Source organism: Bombina bombina, chromosome 1, assembly GCF_027579735.1.
Source record: "Bombina bombina isolate aBomBom1 chromosome 1, aBomBom1.pri, whole genome shotgun sequence".
Taxonomy (NCBI): domain Eukaryota; kingdom Metazoa; phylum Chordata; class Amphibia; order Anura; family Bombinatoridae; genus Bombina; species Bombina bombina.
Genome location: NC_069499.1, coordinates 1,277,909,870 through 1,277,932,989, shown reverse-complemented (window position 1 = coordinate 1,277,932,989; position 23,120 = coordinate 1,277,909,870). Strand labels below are relative to the sequence as shown.

At 36.0% G+C, this 23,120-nt stretch overlaps 1 protein-coding gene across 1 annotated transcript in view; it reads right to left on the bottom strand.

Annotated features, from left to right (window-relative positions):
- Window positions 1-760: 760 nt before the first annotated feature.
- The window catches only part of LOC128648583 (pyrethroid hydrolase Ces2e), a 156,749-nt gene continuing 134,389 nt past the window's right edge, over window positions 761-23,120 (bottom strand). Inside the window, exons 8-13 of the mRNA XM_053701345.1 lie at window positions 17,303-17,443; window positions 14,882-14,959; window positions 12,816-12,963; window positions 8,654-8,803; window positions 8,492-8,564; window positions 761-1,099 (exon numbers count right to left, since the gene is read on the bottom strand). Coding sequence (XP_053557320.1) covers window positions 913-1,099; window positions 8,492-8,564; window positions 8,654-8,803; window positions 12,816-12,963; window positions 14,882-14,959; window positions 17,303-17,443 — 777 coding nt within the window. The 3' untranslated portion in view covers window positions 761-912. The remainder of the gene's footprint in view (window positions 1,100-8,491; window positions 8,565-8,653; window positions 8,804-12,815; window positions 12,964-14,881; window positions 14,960-17,302; window positions 17,444-23,120) is intronic.

The window sequence follows — 23,120 nt, the reverse complement described above, 5'->3', positions numbered from 1 at the left end:
ATCTGGCAAAATGTTCTTCTCCTCTGTACGCCAGTTGTGAATTATGAGTTTTGTTTAATACTCATATTATGGTCGAGACATATACCTATGTCTGTTATTGCTTTGTTTAATACTCATACTGTTGTCGAGACATATGACTATGTCTATTGTTGTCCTGTAAGCTTGTTTATGTTCAAAGCTGTATAACCTCAATAAAAATAAAGTTTAAAAAAAAAAAAAAATGTAATCGAGTGGCGGCGATGTGGGGGGGCCTCGGTTTAGGGGTACATAAGTAGTTTATGGGTGTTAGTGTACTTTAGAGCACAGTAGTTAAGAGCTTTATAAACCGGCGTTAGCCCAGAAAGCTCTTAACTACTGACTTTTTTCTGCGGCTGGAGTTTTGTCGTTAGAATTCTAACGCTCACTTCAGCCACGACTCTAAATACCGGAGTTAGAAAGATCCCATTGAAAAGATAGGATACGCAATTGACGTAAGGGGATCTGCGGTATGGAAAAGTCGCGGCTGAAAAGTGAGCGTTAGACCCTTTCCTGACTGACTCCAAATACCGGCGGTAGCCTAAAACCAGCGTTAGGAGCCTCTAACGCTGGTTTTCACGGCTACCGCCAAACTCTAAATCTAGGCCTTAATGAGTAAAATTGTATGTGATACATGTGATTACATGATTTGAAATTGGTATGCATATATAATATCACTAGTAATATTAGGACAGAAATACTGCTGAGCTCTTTAAGGCTTAGTTTCCATTGATAAAACTGAGAATTGTGGAAGTGACTAAAACTTTGTTTATTAAATATTTAAAAAAATCGAGATGATGGTCAGATTTTTTTAATTGTAGTTTCTTTTTCAACTGCTTTGTAGGTAATATTTTAAAACTTGCATCACTTTTGAAACATAGAAATATCTAAAGAAATCTAAAGTTCTGTGCGGTCTGCCTTCTCATCATGCAACTTCTTCAATTTTTCAGGAAGTGTGGTGGTCCAAAACTCCACTCTCTTTTCTATTAGCTTCTTTGCTACATTCTGTTTCAAGTCAATTTCTAGATAAGCTTCATCTTGATCATACACAGGCCATTCTTCCAAACCAAATCCATTAGGGTCCCTACAGGAAATATTGCATGTTAAGATCATAGAATAAATATGTAAATAATTATCTACTAGTCTGCCTACAGTCACCCTAGAACCAATATGTGAGTCATTTATGAATGTACACTTTTGAAGGTCAAAGGAAAAAACTTAAGAAAGTAGAACTTTGCATTTGTTACTGGTTAAAAACAAAATACTGTGCTTGCTTCTTTTTACCCAGAACCTACCTCATATTGTTAAATTAGTCTCTTGTCACAGACATCACTTTGATCCAGTCAAACATCTATTAATCATAAACATCTTCAATTTATACATCATTCCTCAGAAAACTTTTATTAGTATCATCTCTATGCTGACATATGCTGGTCAGTTTCTCAAATATATCCCCCCTCATTAACACTCTACACAAGATATCTCACTTTGAAAGACAGGTCCACTGTCTTGATATTACTTTACATATAAAAGTTTATCATCTCAAGAGTGCACCTTTTCCTTCCCTAAATCACCACAAAAATGATAATTTACTTACTCCTTTTGTCTTCAGCTACTACAATCTACTCCTATGTGGCCTTTCCCCACACAAATATGTCATGTTCCTAGATCATTACTGATATGAGAGTGGTAGGATCCATGCTTATACAAAGTCTGAAGGCAGTCTAAGAAGTCAGCATCACTCTTTTAAGGATAATATTTAGCGGGGGCTGTAGTACGCTGAAGAGGGATGGTCTGGAGTTGTTGATAGTGCTTAGTGCACTATGGGCATCTCAGTGTCTAATTAGTTTCAGAGAGGCGTGCTAAGGTTAGCTCATAAGATCTGCTTTTCATTAACATGGCCAACAAGCTATCTGCATTATTTGAAATCTAAATTTTGAAGGTCATCCTGCAGTGATTTTGGTGCCAGTAAGTTCTTGGTTATGTTTATGGGAGTCATGTCATTTTTGTCTCTGAACTGCATTTCTGGTTTTGATCCTTGTCTGTCACCTGAACTGAGGTCTGATTTACTGGCTTCTGACAACAGGAACAAAACTATTCACTATCAATTTGCTTTCGTCTTTTGTGATGCTTGGTTGTAGATGAATACTTTGATGCTGAACTTGAATTTTGACAACTATTTGGAATTGTCCATAAGTGCTTACACTTGGTTCTGTCATCCGATAACAACCTTGGCCTGTTCCTGATATTCATATTTATCACATCTCCAACAAGGTAAATCCCTTTTAGCCTTATATTATAAAACAGCCAACATGGATCCAATGGAGATGGTGAATATTATTAGCACTTTGTCACAGCAGCATACAGCGCTAAATCACTCCATGCTAGAACTACAGGCCCCACAATTTGGAATAGTAGAGAGTTGAAGGACTTTAGGTTCAGTAATAGGGGCCAATTTATCAAGTGTTGGGCGGACATAATCTGCTGTAGCTGATCATGTCCGTCCGACATCTAGTGAAATGCTTGTGTAATGCAGCCCCCGGAAGATTTGCGGACAATAGGCCGCTAGCAGGGGTGTCAATCATCCCAATTGGATCTGATCGGGATGATTGCTGTCTGCCACCTCGGAGGTAAGTTAAGGAACTTTGTTAAGGACTGCTGCTTCTTAACTTATGTTTCCGGCCAGCCTGATGGCTCGTGCAGAAACTGCTGCATTCACAGCTTGATAATTCGGCCCCATAGTGTGCGGTGGGCATCTCCCCTATTATTCCTACTATGGCTTTATCTGCTGCTCAGGGGGTGAGTGTGCCAAATGCTCTTAGTTTAAAGCAATCAGGATATTTAACCTATCTTGAGCTGAACCTGCCACTACCAGAAAGGTTTGATTCAGATAGACAACAGATCTGTACTTTTATAACTGCCTGCCAAATCCGGTTTTCATGTAAGCTTTGTTTTGCACTGCTATTGCTTACTGACACGTGATTTGGGCACAGAATTTGATACAGAAAAATAGTGATATCCTAAACACTTTGGAATTTTTTGTTAATGTTATGAGTGTGCTTTATCATGATCCCCATTATAATTCCTCTTCTCAAGGTACTTTCAGGACTTTGTGGCAAGGAAAAAGGCCTGTAGAGAACTATGCTTGTAACTTCTGATGACACAGACTGGAATGCTCCTTCTCTTTATCAGTTTCATCTGGATCTCTCTGAACATCTGAATGCTGAACTTGCTTATGGGGGTTTCAGCAGATTTGGAAAGTTTGATCACCTTGGTCATCCAAATTGGCAGGAGATTCCAAGAAATATCACAGGAGAAAATTTCTACACAGACTTTCCTTCCCTCACAAGCTCATTCCTCACCAATGCCAACTTCTACTGCTAATACTGTGTCTTTAGAAGAACCTATGCAGATTGGAGTAATTAAAGGGACATGAAACCCACACTATTTAGATTATGATTCATATACAATTTAAAACAACTTTCCTATTTGCTTATCAAATTAGCTTCTTTCTTTTGTTATGCTTTATTGATGGACCAGCAATGAATTGCTGGGAGCTAGCTTAACACATTAGACGAGCCAATGGTAAGAGGTATATATGGGAAGCCAACAACCAGTAGCTAGCTCCCAGTAGGGGAATCAAAACCTACCTAGGAATGCTTTTCAACAAAAGATACCAAGAGAATATTAGTTATTAGAAGTAAATTGGAAAGTTGTTTGAAAATGCATGCTCTGAGTGAATCATGAAAGTTTAATTTTAAGCTTACTATCCCTTTAAGGGGCCTGTTTTCTTTTCTAAAATGTTAAGAGCAGAAATTTGTATATTTGTTTCTACAGTGGTAAAGATGTTCACTTCTTGCGAGGCCCAAGAAGGAGATTAGAGAAAGTAAAACGGTCTGTATAGCTGTGTAAAAAGAGAGAGCACAGAGGCGCCAAATGGCCTAATACCTTCAGATAACAAATGGTATTAATATAAAACATGGCTAATCACAGATGGCAAGCACCAGAGTGGTACTAGTAGAGCAGGCTGGTACTTCACAGTAGTCCAGCTAACTGATATAGAGGCAAACTGCTTCAGAAGGAAATTCAAGATGACCACCGAAATGGGATTAGTATAAAGATGGAAATAAAGGAACCACAATAGCCCAGCACAGTTTGACTGAGGTAAGTGTAATAATACAAGTCACACTTACATCTCAAGAGCACCTCCAGGTGCAATCCAAACAGGCTGGAACTTCTCAGCCGCCCAGCTGACTGATCTCCGGTGGCGCACAGGGGACACTCCACTCAGCACAGGTTGCAGGAACAAAAAAATGCTGTGTAAATGCTGTGTAAATGTGGTGTATAGCTGTGTATTTGAATAGTTCTTCTGTTCCTGTTGCATCATATTTATCATTGCCCTTTGATTTGCAGTGGTCTGCAGAGATAACGCAATTTGATGCAATTATTGATTCTGGTGCAAGCAGATGTTTCTTGATTCTGCCTTGGCAAGTAACATTAGAATCCCTCTTTAATTCGAAGTTTCTCCAATCCATCAGAGAATAATGGGTGTCTAAGACCGTTTGTTCACTATAGAGCTCTTATCAGTATTAATTATTATTTGAAGAAGATATCCTTGGTCGGTTATCTCTGATATGTTGGATAGAATCAAGGGAGCTCAGGCAATTACAAAGATTGTTTTGAAAAGAGCATAACATTTGGTGCACATTAGAGGGGAAGAAGTGGTTATGAACACATTTGAATACCTTGTTATGCCTTCGGGATTATGTGACGCTCCAGCCAAGTTCCAGCACTTTGTTAATAAAAGTCTCAGTTTCCAGTTCCTTCTGTAGATTTTTTGTGATATATCCTTTTGCCATCCTTTCTCCAGATCATATCAGGATGGAACGTAAGAAGGTTTCTGCAATGCTGGAATAGTCTGTCCTTCTAATAAGAAGGCAGTACAGAGGTTCATCTAGAGTTTGAGACCCTATTACATTTGTTACTAAGAGTCCAGCTCCTTTTGTCTGAACACCTGAAACTCAAACAGCTTTAGGGATGTTTACATCAGCTCCATTTCTGATCCAGCCGGATATTCAGAGACCTTTCCTTTAGGAAGTAGATGTCTCCAATATAGCTGTTAAGGCTATTTTGCCTAAGAGGGTGGACCCTAAGGTTCAGATGCCTCCTGCTGCCTTTTTCTCTCAGTGTTTGACACCTGCTTAGGAGAATTATGATGTGGGTGATCGAGAACTTTTGGTGGTTAAGTGTGCATTTAAAGAATAAAGGCAACTTTTCAAGTGTGCTGTTCAACCTATCGCCATCTTTACAGATCAAAATAATTTAGAGTATATATTTTCTGCTAAGTGTCTGCACCCTTGACAGGCTCATTGGGCTTTTTTTTTTTCAAGATTTAACTTTGTCATTACCTATTAGCCAGCTTTTAAGAATGAAAAGGCAGATTCTTTGTATAGTCAATATAATAAAATTGTTAAAAAGGTTTGATAGGTTAAAGGATTGTCAAATTCCTCATATAAAACTGACCTGTATACAGTTAAAATACCAACTAGTTAAAACCAAAAATATAAGGAGCGCTCACATAGGCTAAAGACAAATTGTTTTATTATTCCCACATACAAAGTCATAAATATTAAAAATAGAGTGCGCACTCTAAAACACAAAATTATATTAAAAATACACAAATGTTCTAAACAAATTATTCTAATTAAACGGCCTTAAAATATTCTAATTAAACGACCTTAAAATAGACAGAGTCTCTTAAATTCCTTTGTGCAAAATACTTAAGGCAAATATTGGGAGGTGGATCTTTATATCACCCAGTTCATTGGACATGTAATCTATTGGCCAATAGGATTGCTCTATTATCGTTGATAGTCACTTTCAAAATGTAACGGCTTTTAAAGTAAATTGTAACAATTTGTTCCCAAGACAATGTTCGTTTTTCAGATATATTTTGCCTAGGACTTTTTACCTTGATCTTCCAATCTTTCAATCCTCTGCTGTGCAAGCGTCACTCTGCTGTGATTCTTAACAGAGTGAACCTCTGTGACAGCTTGTAACAGCTGATTCAGAACGGCGCAAAACGATTCCCACCTTCCGATAACAATGAATTTTTAGCTTCTCTTGTCTCCAGGCTCAAAAAAGGATCTTTATGCTCACTCCTGGATATGGGTAAGTTAATACTGTTACCCCGCTTTAGTCCTCGATGTCCCGAACAGGTCTTTCACAGCTCTTGTAGTGTAGCTGTCGGCTCTGGGAAGTTCCGGTTTCTTAGCCCTTTACGTTCGGCTGTGTTTCTCAGTGTCAAGTCCTTTGTTTGTATCATCTTGAGATGATGCAAACAAAGGACTTGACACTGAGAAACACAGCCGAACGTAAAGGGCTAAGAAACCGGAACTTCCCGGAGCCGACAGCTACACTACAAGAGCTGTGAAAGACCTGTTCGGGACATCGAGGACTAAAGCTCTTCTTGATGCCTTTCCAGACTCTTCTCAACAAATTAATTCTACTTTACAGAGTGGAAATTTTCTAGCAACTAGTTAAGATGAACCTATTAAGGACCAAGTTTTTTATTTTCCCAGTTTAGGCATTTTTGTTTACTATTCGTTTCATATTAATTATCAGCTTTCTTGTTAAGTGCACCCATAGATATTAATATAAAAAAAAATGTAACAGACAAACAGGCCTTTCTTATGATAGGGACATAAAATAAAATTAAATGGGAATATAATACTGAAAATGGGGCAAAAATAAAAAAAAACACAAAACGTTTTGCAGTGTTCTTCATAACAATTTCTACTTAACTAGTGTAGCTAAAAAAACATACCTCCCTATAAATTCATTATGTTGTACTGATTTTAGGAAAACCACATATGCCTATGTTTCCAAGTTATTTATATCTGATATAGGTCAAATTTTACAAAGATTAAATTATTGGTTTAACGCTAAAATTTGCTATGCTTGGATTGTAAACTAAATAGCGGTCACCCAATTCAAAATTGCTGCACAAAAAGTATAAATTTAGACATCCCAGGGTATTTACCTATAACTCTTTTGACACTTTATATTTAACTCATTTATCGCAAAGGGCATAAGATAACATTAATGGGCAAAAAACAAAAACAAAAAAACACTTCATTAAAATGAAATAGTAAACAAAGTAATGTTCTTAAAATAAAATGTATTAAGAATATAAATATACTTTATTAAAATAAATTTTACTTTTTTTACTGCAAATTTTCACTGGGACAGAAGAGATGGGGCCAAGACAAGACAAGCCATGGTTAACAAACCCCCAGACACATGGTGACTGTGACTGGCTGTCACGGTGATCACATGACCATGGAGCACTTTTGTTGGCACCACTGGACTTCCTCACTCCTAAGGCATTCAATTATTGGCCACTAAGTCTAATACCAGCATGGTTATCCCATGATCCCTACTTCCCTTAACTGTCTTCAAAACTACATATATGCTGCTCTTACTCTCTACAACTCTTTACCCAACTCCATAAAGCTGTCTCCAAACATACAGCTTCATATGCTATTTGAAAACCCATATATTTTAAGAGGTTTACCATATATTCTGTGAAAGTTCCTAACCAACAAAATAAATTTTGAACTGCCTTCTCTCGCTGCAGTATATACACTTTCCCTCTATTAATTTGGTTAAGTCTATTTTACAAATATGCATTTCTTGCCATTAATCATTGTCATTTTGTGATTTTAGGTATGTACCCTGCACAAGTTGTGGCTGCACATTAAAAAATAGTAGTAGTAATAATAATACTATCAATAATAATAATGAAAAAACAAGATTGATATAATTAGGAGGAAGAAAATATATTCTTTTTATATACAGTATAAAATAAATTCAAATAAGCCCTCATTGCCCCACAAGATTGATATGACCCAAAAGACATACTCTGTGTACTACAAATTATAGAGGATTAGTGTGGCAATGGGAAGGCAAATAAAATGTGCATTATGGCCTGTGGTATTTATTTCATACAAGAACACTTTTAGGAGGATTGATGCAATAACTATTATGCTATGTTTTCAAAGTTAGTGAGTCATACTTGATAGCTTTTATTTCATTTATCTTATCAAAGGCCCATCAATTTCATATATCCCAACCATTACTTTCATAGCTCTGTATAACTTAACAATTAACAGATCCTGTAAGCCCCAGAGCCTAAAATGTTAATTCTGGCTCCTAATGTTTTGGCTCAATCTAAATATATCTATATATAAATTCCTTTCAATGTGCCTGAAAATCAATGGCTGTTTCCGCAATTTTCTTGCATATTCAGAAATACAGTACATAATGTCAAAGAAAAGAAAGTGTCTTGTTTTCAAAATAATTTATAATGCACTGGTTTCCCAATAATTAAACTGAGAATTTGATGACCAGAATACTGTTTTTTTAACATATATTTCTATTTAAGCAGAGAGAACAATTGTTTATATTTTCTTACCCATTTCGTGCAAAGTTGGCCCAGTATTTCATAACTATTCTGCTTAGGGTTTTTTCTTCATCCGTAGCAGGAACTTATGAAGAAAGAAAGTATCCGTTAGTAACTAAAGTTTTTCAGATAAGTATATCTTAGATAGTAGATTGCAAGTAACACACAGCTTACAGTTAAAAATACTTTCTTCATTCAAGAATGGGATTCCCAGAACAGAGAGAATTTCATCTCCATGATCTGCTTTAACAAAAGCTGGCTTGGAATCTTTAAATAAAGAGGCACGGTGCTGATATTCATAGAAATAAACAGGTAAGCCAGAATCTGCAAAGCAAAAAAAGAACAAAAAAAACATGTTAGAATGATACTAGAACAATGCACAGCTATCAAGTCTCTCAAAGCACTAAAGTAGATTGTATAAGTAGAGCAATCATAATATCAGAGAATTGTAAAAGTAAAATGACTGCAAATTGAAATAAATATTAGTTAAACAATAGTTGAAGGATAGGAAACTTACGGCTAGATTTAGAGTTTGGCGTTAGCCGTCAAAACCAGCGTTAGAGGCTCCTAACGCTGGTTTTGGGCTACCGCTGGTATTTAGAGTCAGTCAGGAAAGGGTCTAACGCTCACTTTGCAGCCGCGACTTTTCCATACCGCAGATCCCCTTACGTCAATTGCGTATCCTATCTTTTCAATGGGATCTTTCTAACGCCGGTATTTAGAGTCGTGGCTGAAGTGAGCGTTAGAAATCTAACGACAAAACTCCAGCTGCAGAAAAAAGTCAGTAGTTAAGAGCTTTCTGGGCTAACGCCGGTTTATAAAACTCTTAACTACTGTGCTCTAAAGTACACTAACACCCATAAACTACCTATGTACCCCTAAACCGAGGCCCCCCCACATCGCCGCCACTCTATTAATTTTTTTTAACCCCGATTCTGCCGACCGCACACTGCCGCCACCCACGTTATCCCTATGTACCCCTAATCTGCTGCCCCTAACACAGCCGACCCCTATATTATATTTAACCCCTAATCTGCCGCCCCTGCTATCGCTGACCCCTGCATATTATTATTAACCCCTAATCTGCCGCTCCGTACACCGCCGCAACCTACATTATACCTATGTACCCCTAATCTGCTGCCCCTAACACAGCCGACCCCTATATTATATTTATTAACCCCTAATCTGCCGCCCCCAACGTCGCCTCCACCTACCTACAATTATTAACCCCTAATCTGCCAACTGGACCACACCACTACTATAATAAATGTATTAACCCCTAAAGCTAAGTCTAACCCTAACCTAACACACCCCTAACTTAAATATAATTTAAATCTAACTAAATAAATTAACTATTATTAAATAAATTATTCCTATTTAAAGCTAAATACTTACCTGTAAAATAAATCCTAATGTAGCTATTTTAGGATTAATATTTATTTTACAGGCAACTTTGTAATTATTTTAACCAGGTACAATAGCTATTAAATAGTTAATAACTATTTAATAGTTACCTAGTTAAAATAATTACAAAATTACCTGTACAATAAATCCTAACCTAAGTTACAATTAAACCTAACACTACACTATCAATAAATAAATGAAATAAAATACCTACAATTATCTACAATTAAACCTAACACTACACTATCAATAAATAAATTAAATTAAATACCGACAATTACCTACAATTAAACCTAACACTACACTATCAATAAATTAATTAAATACAATACCTACAAATAAATACAATGAAATAAACTAACTAAAGTACAAAAAATAAAAAAGAACTAAGTTACAAAAAAATAAAAAAATATTTACAAACATTAGAAAAATATTACAACAATTTTAAACTAATTACACCTACTCTAAGCCCCCTAATAAAATAACAAAGACCCCCAAAATAAAAAAAATGCCCTACCCTATTCTAAAATTAAAATAGAAAAGCTCTTTTACCTTACCAGCCCTGAAAAGGGCCCTTTGCGGGGCATGCCTCAAAGAATTCAGTTCTTTTGCCTGTAAAAAAAAACATACAATACCCCCCCAACATTACAACCCACCACCCACATACCCCTAATCTAACCCAAACCCCCCTTAAATAAACCTAACACTAAGCCCTTGAAGATCTCCCTACCTTCTCTTCACCACACCGGGTCCCGATCTGTCCTGAAGAGCCTCCGAAATCTTCATCCAAGCCCAAGCGGGGGCTGAAGAGTGACGTCCATCCTCCGGCTGAAGTCTGGATCCAAGCGGCGGCTAAAGAATTCCATCTTCGGGCAGAAGTCTTCATCCTATCCGGGCAGAAGAGTCGATCCGGACCAGCAAACATCTTCATCCAAGCCGCATCTTCTCTGTTTTTCCATCTGATGATGACCGGCTCCATCTTGAAGACCTCCGGCGCGGATCCATCCTCTTCTTGCGACGTCCTAAGTCCAAATGAAGGACAGATCGGGACCCGGTGTGGTGAAGACAAGGTAGGAAGATCTTCAGGGGCTTAGTGTTACATTTATTTAAGGGGGGTTTGGGTTAGATTAGGGGTATGTGGGTGGTGGGTTGTAATGTTGAGGGGGGGGGTATTGTATGTTTTTTTTTACAGGCAAAAGAGCTGAATTCTTTGGGACATGCCCCGCAAAGGGCCCTTTTCAGGGCTGGTAAGGTAAAAGAGCTTTTCTATTTTAATTTTAGAATAGGGTAGGGCATTTTTTTATTTTGGGGGTCTTTCTTATTTTATTAGGGGGCTTAGAGTAGGTGTAATTAGTTTAAAATTGTTATAATATTTTTCTAATGTTTGTAAATATTTTTTTATTTTTTGTAACTTAGTTCTTTTTTATTTTTTGTACTTTAGTTAGTTTATTTCATTGTATTTATTTGTAGGTATTGTATTTAATTAATTTATTGATAGTGTCGTGTTAGGTTTAATTGTAGGTATTTTATTTAATTAATTTATTGATAGTGTAGTGTTAGGTTTAATTGTAGATAATTGTAGGTATTTTATTTAATTTATTTATTGATAGTGTAGTGTTAGGTTTAATTGTAACTTAGGTTAGGATTTATTTTACAGGTAATTTTGTAATTATTTTAACTAGGTAACTATTAAATAGTTATTAACTATTTAATAGCTATTGTACCTGGTTAAAATAATTACAAAGTTGCCTGTAAAATAAATATTAATCCTAAAATAGCTACAATATAATTATAATTTATATTGTAGCTATATTAGGATTTATTTTACAGGTAAGTATTTAGCTTTAAATAGGAATCATTCATTTAATAATAGTTAATTTATTTCGTTAGATTTAAATTATATTTAAGTTAGGGGGTGTTAGGGTTAGACTTAGCTTTAGGGGTTAATACATTTATTATAGTAGTGGTGTGGTCCGGTCGGCAGATTAGGGGTTAATAATTGTAGGTAGGTGGAGGCGACGTTGGGGGCGGCAGATTAGGGGTTAATAAATATAATATAGGGGTCGGCTGTGTTAGGGGCAGCAGATTAGGGGTACATAAGTATAATGTAGGTTGCGGCGGTGTACGCAGCGGCAGATTAGGGGTTAATAATAATATGCAGGGGTCAGCGATAGCGGGGGCGGCAGATTAGGGGTTAATAAGTGTAAGGTTAGGGGTGTTTAGACTCGGGGTACATGTTAGGGTGTTAGGTGCAGACTTAGGAAGTGTGTCCCCATAGGAAACAATGGGGCTGCGTTAGACGCTGAACGCTGCTTTTTTGCAGGTGTTAGGTTTTTTTTCAGCTCAAACTGTCCCATTGTTTCCTATGGGGGAATCGTGCACGAGCACGTTTTTGAAGCTGGCCGCGTCCGTAAGCACCGCTGGTATTGAGAGTTGAAGTGGCGGTAAATATGCTATACGCTCCCTTTTTGGAGCCTAACGCAGCCCTTCTGTGAACTCTAAATACCAGCGGTATTTAAAAGGTGCAGGGAAAAAAAAGCATGCGTAGCTAACACACCCCTTTGGCCACAGAACTCTAAATCTATTCGATAGAGTTGTAATAACATATTTTAATTACACTATAATAATATGTGGGGTTCCGCAGAAAACACAGTTGTGCCTTGTTTATTTTCAATACTGTTTTTATAAGGATTACATAGCAACATTTCTCATGAATAAGATATGGATGGTCTGAAAGGAGATTTAGAGTACCTTGAAAATGGCTTTTAAAAAGCAAATAGATTAAAATGATAAAGTTATGCATTTGGAAAACAAGAAACCCCAATGCAATATGTGGTTGTCTAATACAATGATACATGCCAATTTTATTTAAAATGTCTAAAATATCATTAGCTGCACAAAGCTAAATGAAAATCCCACTTATATTAAATACCTCTGTGATATTTTGCTGTTTTAATGGCTGGCAAAGCAAATACAATGTCTCCGCATAAATCAATGAATTGATTTCGGATTTCAAGAGGATCATCTATGTCACCAAAGTATGCATCCATTATTATACTAATGGATTCAGAACTGACGCCCTACAAAAAAACAGACATTAAAACACAATATTGATTGATTTTAAAAATTAGGTTATATAGGTAGAAAATTATATCCTTAAAACAATGCATTTGAAACAAGTGGTAGCCCAGATTTCAAGTGTAGTGCGCGCTATCCATATCATGACACTGTTCTTAGAATAGTGCACAATCTGATATTACAAGTCAATGGTATAAAAGATTTACTAGAGAAGGTTAGCATGCACTATACTTTTAATGGATGGTGCAACATCTCTCAAATCACATGATGAATTATAGGTTACAATTGAAAAAAAAGTTAGCGTGCCTGAAGTAAAGTTTTAGTATGTGTGTGGGGGGGGGGGGGGGGGGTATTTGTATGTATGTATATGTATATATATATATATATATATATATATATATATATGTGTGTGTATAGATATATGCACACACATACATACATGCATATACATGTATATATGGAGCCCTTTCCAGTCCAACACCTTGTCACATACCTTTAAATCACTGATAAAATCAGTGATAACACAAATCTACTAATAAAAAACATCTATCTATATATTCAGCATGGAAATGGACTGTAAGCTCAAACTGGATCGGGTATACATCCCATGCCACTGTAAAACTCACATCCTCACCAGCACTCAGACAACTGAACAGTTCCTAGCAACTCAGGCAAGTCTGGGTGCAAATCCCATAGGGAAAAGTATAAAATAAAAAATATTATCAACACATAGAAACTCTTTCACTCTCTTGCAAGAACACAGCTAGATGAAAAGCAAAATAAAAGACTTAGTTATAGCATTTGCCAAATGGGTTAAGCACAGCACCATGCCATGATCTCTCCTCCCTGGTCCCTTGCCTACAGCCACACAATACATGCTTTCATACCAACACACTTACATACAAGGGTGACACTTTTTTTGCCTATACAAGTACAAAACACAGAAATGGACTGCACTCTCAAACTGGATTAGTTACACATCCCATGTAATTGCACAACTTACAGCTCTGGGCATGTGGTCAAATATTTACACCCAGGACCCGGTCAAGGTCTCTTACTCACTGGGTCCCTAACCTATACCCATGCAATGCATGCTTCCTGGTCTTAAACCATTTGGCAAAATAATGTAACTATTTTATTTTGCTTTTAATTTAGCCGTGTGCTTCCAAAAGGATGCCAGATTTTCTTTAAAACATAATTTAATACTTTGTAGAGAACACTTTTTTTTATGCACTTTCAACTTAGCACGCATCTTTGGGTTAGCACTTGAGTGAAAGCCAGACTTGAGTTTTGTAGCATGTCCTATTTAATGCTATTAGATGAGGGGTTTAGTGCAGCTGTGCTGTTTGACCTTCAGATCTTAGTGTGCCCGAGGCTTTCACTCGATCGTTAACATTTTACTTTCAACTTTAATTTAGAAGTAACAATGTGACTGCTATGGATTTATCTTAAAAGGACATAAAACCCAACATTTTTCTTTCATGATTCAGATAGAACATACAATTTTAAACAACTTTCCAATTTATCATTTATATTGTTTTCTTCTTATTCTTTGTTCAAAAGCAGGAAGGTAAGTTTAGGAGTGTGCACATGCCTGAAGCACTATTTGGCAGAAGTTTTTCAACAATGTTATACATTAGCAAGAACACTAGATGGCAGCACTATTTCCTGTTATCATGTAGAGCTCCAGAAATGTGCACACTACCTATCTAGATATCTCTTCAACAAAGAATAACATAAACAAAGCAAATTTGATAATAGAAGTAAATTGGAAACTTTAAAAAAATATATTCTCTTTCGAAAAATTGAAAGAAAAAATAGCGCTACCATTTTTACTTTCCACTATGTTTATATACACATTGTGTATGATTGGATAAGATCAAATCATGGCTATTTATACAAACTGCAAAAGAATCTTACGAGTAATGGAAGGTTGCGGAGAAGTGATTCAGCTGTGTCTATAGTCATTCCGTCTTCAAATCCACTTATATTCATCACCTGAAGAAAACAAATATACGTCTGTTTCTTACACTTTTTTTTGAATATTTTCCCAATACAAATGTCAATAAAATCCAGTTATTCTGAAATTAAAAAATACTATCATAGTGGTCTAATGAATTCAAAGAAAACTTTTGCAAAGATTAAAAAATCATTTGGTATAAATATTACAAAACAGTTTACTTGAGAACAATGACTTTGTACTGCTTTTTTAAAATTATTAGAATATAGTTACCCCTTAGTAAAGATATATATTTGTATACATTCATTTATTTCCTTGACTCTGTAACCAAAAAAAACAACACTTCATCTTATGTTTCAAATTACATAAATGCATCAATCGTCCCTTAAAAGTACATACAAGTCAAAATTAAACCTTCACAATTCAGACAAATATTACAAAAAAGTTCAATCTTTTATTTAAATTAAATTACCTCTTTCTCTTGGTATCCTTTGCACAAGCATATACTAAGTTTGGCTCATGTTCAGCATTAACCCTTAGATGCCTTAATAAAGTTCCATGCTGTCTTAAAACTTTGTTAAAGGTTTATTAAAACAGTCTGAGACTTTTCAGCTTATTTATATTTTTCAGCAAATTGGTTTATCAGGGGAGGTTATATAAGAATATAATCATCTTTTTTTTTTTTTTTTTAAATAGTGCTTAGTGTTCCTCTAATTATTTTGAACATGTTGCAAACATTGCAGTCATATAGTACTTAACACAGATGCATACTACTGAGCCTACACCAGTATGCCATTATGGACAGGAGACTTCCATATTACTTAAACTCCAAATCTATGTTCTCAAGTTAACAAAAAAAGCAAGAACATGTCATAATTTGGTAACTTGAATTTAAATATCTTAAGATTTGTTAAACTGTTAAACACAGAGTGAACAGAAAACAATAAGAGATTGTTAACCACAATAATAATGAAAAGTACATAAGTGCCTAAAAAAACAAGCTTCCCTGAGATTAAGTTAAACCAAGGGGTATCAAATATCAGGCCTTAAAGGGACAGTAAAGTAAAAATGTCATGATTCAGATAGAGCATGTAATTTTAAACAACATTCCAATTTACTTCTGTTATCAAATTAGCTTTGTTCTCTCTGGGTATTATTATTTGTAGCAAAACACTGCTGCCATAGAGTACTAAAGACACAAACACACTCCTGAGCTCTTATAAGCCTACCTAGTTTTACTCTTCAATACAAGGTACCAAAAGAACAAAGCAAATTTGATAACAAAATTAAATTGATGTTTTTTTTTTTTAAATTGCATGCTCTATCTGAATCATAAAAGTTTAATGTTGTCTTTATTGTCCCTTTAACATACTGAGGTTTAGGGTTGTGTAATGGAACCAAAATAGAAAGGACCAGATACATTATAACCCAATGAAGAGGCATGAGCCCTAAAGTATAGGGTACTACTAAAAAGTTCAGAAAAGCAACAGTTGTAAATATCTATTGGAATGGTTGCATATTCATATATATCAAAGCTATTTAGATTATAAAGAAAAATAATGTACGATAAACCAGTATGTGCTTGTCAAGACTAATTCACACAGAGGAAAATAAATATAAATTAATAAAAAAAAAAAAAAAAAAAGAAAAAAGGGGGGTTAAGGGCTCCTCTCGCACACTGAAACCCTCACAGAGAGAACTGCAAGTTAAAAGCTCTATTGATCAGTATGCATGTCAATAGTATCAAAATAGTTGTACACATACTCTTCCATTTTGTCCTATGTACTCAATTACATCTAAGACCTGAGTCCAGCTAGACGACTTCTCCTTCAACCGGACCTTTACTAGGGCTAGTCTTCAGGCCAAAAAAAGTAAAATAATAGATCTTGAGTTTTCCTAGGTTGTGGTGAAATAAAGCTATCTTGAGATTGTAGGGTAAACTACAGCCAAGGGGGGGCCACACTTTAAAAACTTCACAAAGGTAAGATATTGATGCACTCCCACCATGGGCAGGGGAGTAACAACATAGTCAATTTTTCTTTAGCACTGGTCAGATCTTTTTTTTTTATTATTATTTCATGGAAAATTACTTTCCCTTGTAAATATCAAATCCATTCATTAGCCTTAGCCCCAGATGCAAGTAAAGTAATATTCTAACAGTTTGAAGAATAAAAAAGATTTTCCCCTTGACAAATGAGCTACTCACTACTGAAATGACTTGCTTGTGCTAATGCCAGCCTGACTTTCCATGTAATCATGGTGTTCTAGAAAATAGATTTGTAATGGAACTTTTCATTGAGTTGATGGGTACATAATTCAAAAAATACAGCCTTATTGTTAATTAATATAATATACAATATAAAAAAAGAAATACTTCTTACCACTGGAATTATCCATCCAAACTCATGATTGTTCATCCCAATTATAAAGGGGACACGGTTACTTTCTTTGTCTCTCAAAATCTGCTCAGCAATTTTGGGAAGAAATACCCCATCTACACAAGCAGGTATAGCTCCTATTGCCTGTAGAGATAAATCAGCATTATACAGTGTGGGCAATATAGCATTATATACTTTTTTTTACACATTTGAATACAATTTTTAAAGCCAGAATTAAACACAGGCTATTTTCTTTCTTTCATTTTTTTTCCAAATAAATTTTATTAATTTTACAGAATGGTTAATAAACAATATCACCCAAACAAAAAAAAAACAAGAGAAGCAAAATGATACAAAAAAAAGAACATTGTAGATAGCGTCCATAAACATTGTTGCTATACCAATAAATGAAATACTTTACTCCGAATAATCTCTTCTTATTTGGGATAATCTTAAATACAATCTGCATCTATCCAGTTTAACGCTACTTGGTGTATAAAGTTTTATCTCTCACAATAAGAACAACAAAAAAATGGGGTAAAACCCCACCCGCTCTCTCCTATCTATATTTCTCCAATATTTTAGTGCCTTGAGACCCTCACAGGTGATTAGTTTGCGCTCTATAAGTACCCAATAGATAGAGATAGAATATTAGTAATCCATGTAACCGAAAAAGTAGTTAATATAACTAATTCTAAGAAACTGGTAGAGGACAGAAACGGAAAAAGGATCTGTTTTTGAGGAGCAAGAAATTACGACTTAATAATGGGTAACCAGAAAGTTTTTAATTCTCTTTTCAGAAGCATCCTGAAGATGATATGATTCTAAACAAAGGCTATTTTCTATACAATAACATTATCTCATGGTCCAATTAGCTACAGCAATGTAAAGACATAAGTGTTGTGATAATTTTTTTGTGTATTTGTCATCGGTTTATTTTTAGATTTTATTTTATATTTAAAAGCATAAAATGTTTCATATCAGCAGACCATACCTGCACTAGTCTTTCTTTGTTATATTTAAAGGGACAGTCTAGGCCAAAATAAACTTTCATGATTCAGATAGGGCATGTAATTTTAAACAATTTTCCAATTTACTTTTATCACCAATTTTGCTTTGTTTTCTTGGTATTCTTAGTTGAAAGCTTAACCTAGGAGGTTCATATGCTAATTTCTTAGACCTTGAAGCCCACCTCTTTCAGATTGCATTTTAACAGTTTTTCACCACTAGAGGGTGTTAGTTCACATATTTCATAACACTGTGCTCGTGCACGTGAAGTAATCTGGGAGCAGGCACTGATTGGCTAGACTGCAAGTCTGTCAAAAGAACTGAAAAAAGGGGTAGTTTGCAGAGGCTTAGATACAAGATAATCACAGAGGTTAAAAGTATATTATTATAATTGTGTTGGTTATGCAAAACTGGGAAATGGGTAATAAAGGGATTATCTATCTTTTAAAACAATAAAAATTCTGGTGTAGACTGTCCCTTTAAATAATCTTGTGTTTTTGTACACTCCCTGCAGTCTATTTTTAAAATATTTCCATGCCTCTCTTGGTTGAAGAAAGAAACTTGAAACTACAAAACACACGAACCTCCAAACAATATTTTCATCATCTCTATGTTTCTCATATTCTCCTTATTACTAGATTTTTCTATGTTTATTTCTATCTATTCTTGTTAGTAGGGAGATTGTTAATCCCTCTTTGTGTCCTGATCCTAAGAATGCTTTTGAAAAATCTTTGCATTTTTTGGATTTTGTTAGAGTATTGAAATTTTATGTTAAAGAGACATGAAACCCAAACATTTTCTTTCATGATTTAGGTAGAACATACAATTTTAAAACATCTATCCAGTTTACATCTATTGTCAAATTTGTTTCATTCTCTTGGTATCCTTTTTTGAAGGAGCATCAGCGCACTACTGGTTTCTAACGGAACACATGGGTGAGCCAATAACAATAGGTATATATATGCAGCCACCAATCAGCTGATAGAACCTAGTTCTGCGGCCAAAGGGGTGCATTAGCTACTCTGGCTTTTTCTCCCGCACCTTTTAAATACCGCTGGTATTTAGAGTTCACAGAAGGGCTGCGTTAGGTTCCAAAAAGGGAGCGTAGAGCATATTTACCGCCACTGCAACTCTAAATACCAGCGTTGCTTACGGACACGGCCAGCTTCAAAAACGTGCTCGTGCACGATCTCCCCATAGGAAACAATGGGGCTGTTTGAGCTGAAAAAAAAACCTAACACCTGCAAAAAAGCAGCGTTCAGCTCCTAACGCAGCTACATTGTTCCCTATGGGGAAACACTTCCTAAGTCTGCACCTAACACCCTAACATGTACCCCGAGTCTAAACACCCCTAACCTTACACTTATTAACCCCTATTCTGCCGCCCCCGCTATCGCTGACCCCTGCATATTATTATTAACCCCTAATCTGCCGCTCCGTACACCGCCGCAACCTACATTATCCCTATGTACCCCTAATCTGCTGCCCCTAACATCGCCGACCACTGTGTTATATTTATTAACCCCTAATCTGCCGCCCCCCGCTATCGCTGACCCCTGCATATTATTATTAACCCCTAATCTGCCGCTCCGTAAACCGCCGCAACCTACATTATACCAATGTACCCCTAATCTGCTGCCCCTAACACCGCCGACCCCTATATTATATTTATTAACCCCTAATCTGCCGCCCCCAACGTCGCCTCCACCTACCTACAATAATTAACCCCTAATCTGCCGACCGGATCTCACCTCTACTATAAAAAATGTATTAACCCCTAAAGCTAAGTCTAACCCTAACACCCCCCCTAAATTAAATATAATTTTAATCTAACGAAATAAATTAACTCTTATTAAATAAATTAATCCAATTTAAAGCTAAATACTTACCTGTAAAATAAACCCTAATATAGCTACAATATAAATTATAATTATATTGTAGCTATTTTAGGATTAATATTTATTTTACAGGCAACTTTGTAATTATTTTAACCAGGTACAATAGCTATTAAATAGTTAATAACTATTTAATAGCTACCTAGTTAAAATAATTACAAAATTACCTGTAAAATAAATCCTAACCTAAGTTACAATTAAACCTAACACTACACTATCAATAAATAAATTAAATAAAATACCTACAATTATCTACAATTAAACCTAACACTACACTATCAATAAATTAATTAAATACAATACCTACAATTAAATACAATGAAATAAACTAACTAAAGTACAAAAAATAAAAAAGAACTAAGTTACAAAAAATAAAAAAATATTTACAAACATTAGGAAAATATTACAACAATTTTAAACTAATTACACCTACTCTAAGCCCCCTAATAAAATAACAAAGCCCCCCAAAATAAAAAAAATGCCCTACCCTATTCTAAATTAAAAAATTCAAAGCTCTTTTACCTTACCAGCCCTGAAAAGGGCCCTTTGCGGGGCATGTCCCAAAGAATTCAGCTCTTTTGCCTGTAAAAACCCCCCACATACAATACCCCCCCCCAACATTACAACCCACCACCCACATACCCCTAATCTAACCCAAACCCCCCTTAAATAAACCTAACACTAAGCCCCTGAAGATCTTCCTACCTTATCTTCACCACGCCGGGTTCACCGATTGATCCAGAAGAGCTCCTCCGATGTCTTGATCCAAGCCCAAGCGGGGGGCTGAAGATGTCCATGATCTGACTGAAGTCTTCTATCAAGCGGCATCTTCAATCTTCTTTCTTCCGGATCCATGTTCATCCCGCCGACGCGGAACATCCATCTTCACCGACGACTTCCCAACGAATGACGGTTCCTTTAATGACGGTCCCTTTCTCGGAATTCGAGGGACGCCATCTTGGATGACGTCTCTTAAAGGAACCGTCATTCGTCGGGAAGTCGTCGGTGAAGATGGATGTTCCACGTCGGCGGGATGAACATGGATCCGGAAGAAAGAAGATTGAAGATGCCGCTTGATAGAAGACTTCAGTCGGATCATGGACATCTTCAGCCCCCCGCTTGGGCTTTGATCAAGACATCGGAGGAGCTCTTCTGGGTCGATTGGTAAACCCGGCGTGGTGAAGATAAGGTAGGAAGATCTTCAGGGGCTTAGTGTTAGGTTTATTTAAGGGGGGTTTGGGTTAGATTAGGGGTATGTGGGTGGTGGGTTGTAATGTTGGGGGGGGTATTGTATGTGTTTTTTTTACAGGCAAAAGAGCTTAATTCTTTGGGGCATGCCCCGCAAAGGGCCCTTTTCAGGGCTGGTAAGGTAAAAGAGCTTTGAACTTTTTTAATTTAGAATAGGGTAGGGCATTTTTTTATTTTGGGGGGCTTTGTTATTTTATTAGGGGGCTTAGAGTAGGTGTAATTAGTTTAAAATTGTTGTAATATTTTTCTAATGTTTGTAAATATTTTTTTATTTTTTTTAACTTAGTTCTTTTTTATTTTTTGTTCTTTAGTTATTTTATTTAATTGTATTTATTTGTAGGTATTGTATTTAATTAATTTATTGATAGTGTAGTGTTAGGTTTAATTGTAGATAATTGTAGGTATTTTATTTAATGAATTTATTGATAGTGTAGTGTTAGGTTTAATTGTAGATAATTGTAGGTATTGTATTTAATTATTTTATTGATAGTGTAGTGTTAGCTTTAATTATAACTTAGGTTAGGATTTATTTATTTTGTAATTATTTTAACTAGGTAACTATTAAATAGTTTTTAACTATTTAATAGCTATTGTACCTAGTTAAAATAATTACAAAGTTGCCTGTAAAATAAATATTAATCCTAAAATAGCTACAATATAATTATTATTTATATTGTAGCTATATTAGGGTTTATTTTACAGGTAAGTATTTAGCTTTAAATAGGAATAATTTATTTCGTTAGATTTAAATTATATTTAAGTTAGGGGGGTGTTAGGGTTAGAGTTAGACTTAGCTTTAGGGGTTAATACATTTATTATAGTAGCGGTGTGGTCCGGTCGGCAGATTAGGGGTTAATTATTGTAGGTAGGTGGAGGCGACGTTTGGGGCGGCAGATTAGGGGTTAATAAATATAATATAGGGGTCGACTTGTGTTAGGGGCAGCAGATTAGGGGTACATAGGTATAATGTAGGTTGCGGCGGTGTACGGAGCGGCAGATTAGGGGTTAAAAAAAATATGCAGGTGTCAGCGATAGCGGGGGCGGCAGATTAGGGGTTAATAAATATAATATAGGGGTCGGCGATGTTAGGGGCAGCAGATTAGTGGTACATAGGGATAACGTAGCTGGCGGCGGTGTACGGAGCGGCAGATTAGGGGTTAAAAATTTTTAATAGAGTGGCGGCGATGTGGGGGGGGCCTCGGTTTAGGGGTACATAGGTAGTTTATGGGTGTTAGTGTACTTTAGAGCACAGTAGTTAAGAGCTTTATGAACCGGCGTTAGCCCAGAAAGCTCTTAACTACTGACTTTTTTCTGCGGCTGGAGTCTTGTTGTTAGATTTCTAACGCTCACTTCAGCCACGACTCTAAATACCGGCGTTAGAAAGATCCGATTGAAAAGATAGGATACGCAAATGGCATAGGGGGATCTGCGGTATGGAAAAGTTGCGGCTGCAAAGTGAGCGTTAGACCCTTTCCTGACTGACTCCAAATACCAGCAGGCGGTAAAAACCAGCGTTAGGAGCCTCTAACGCTGGTTTTGACGGCTACCGCCCAACTCTAAATCTAGGCCTAGGTTTTTTTGCTGCTCTTGAGCTTACCTAGATAAACATTTCAGCAAAGGATAACAAGAAAAGGAAGCAAATTAAATAATAGAAGTAAATTGGAAAGTTG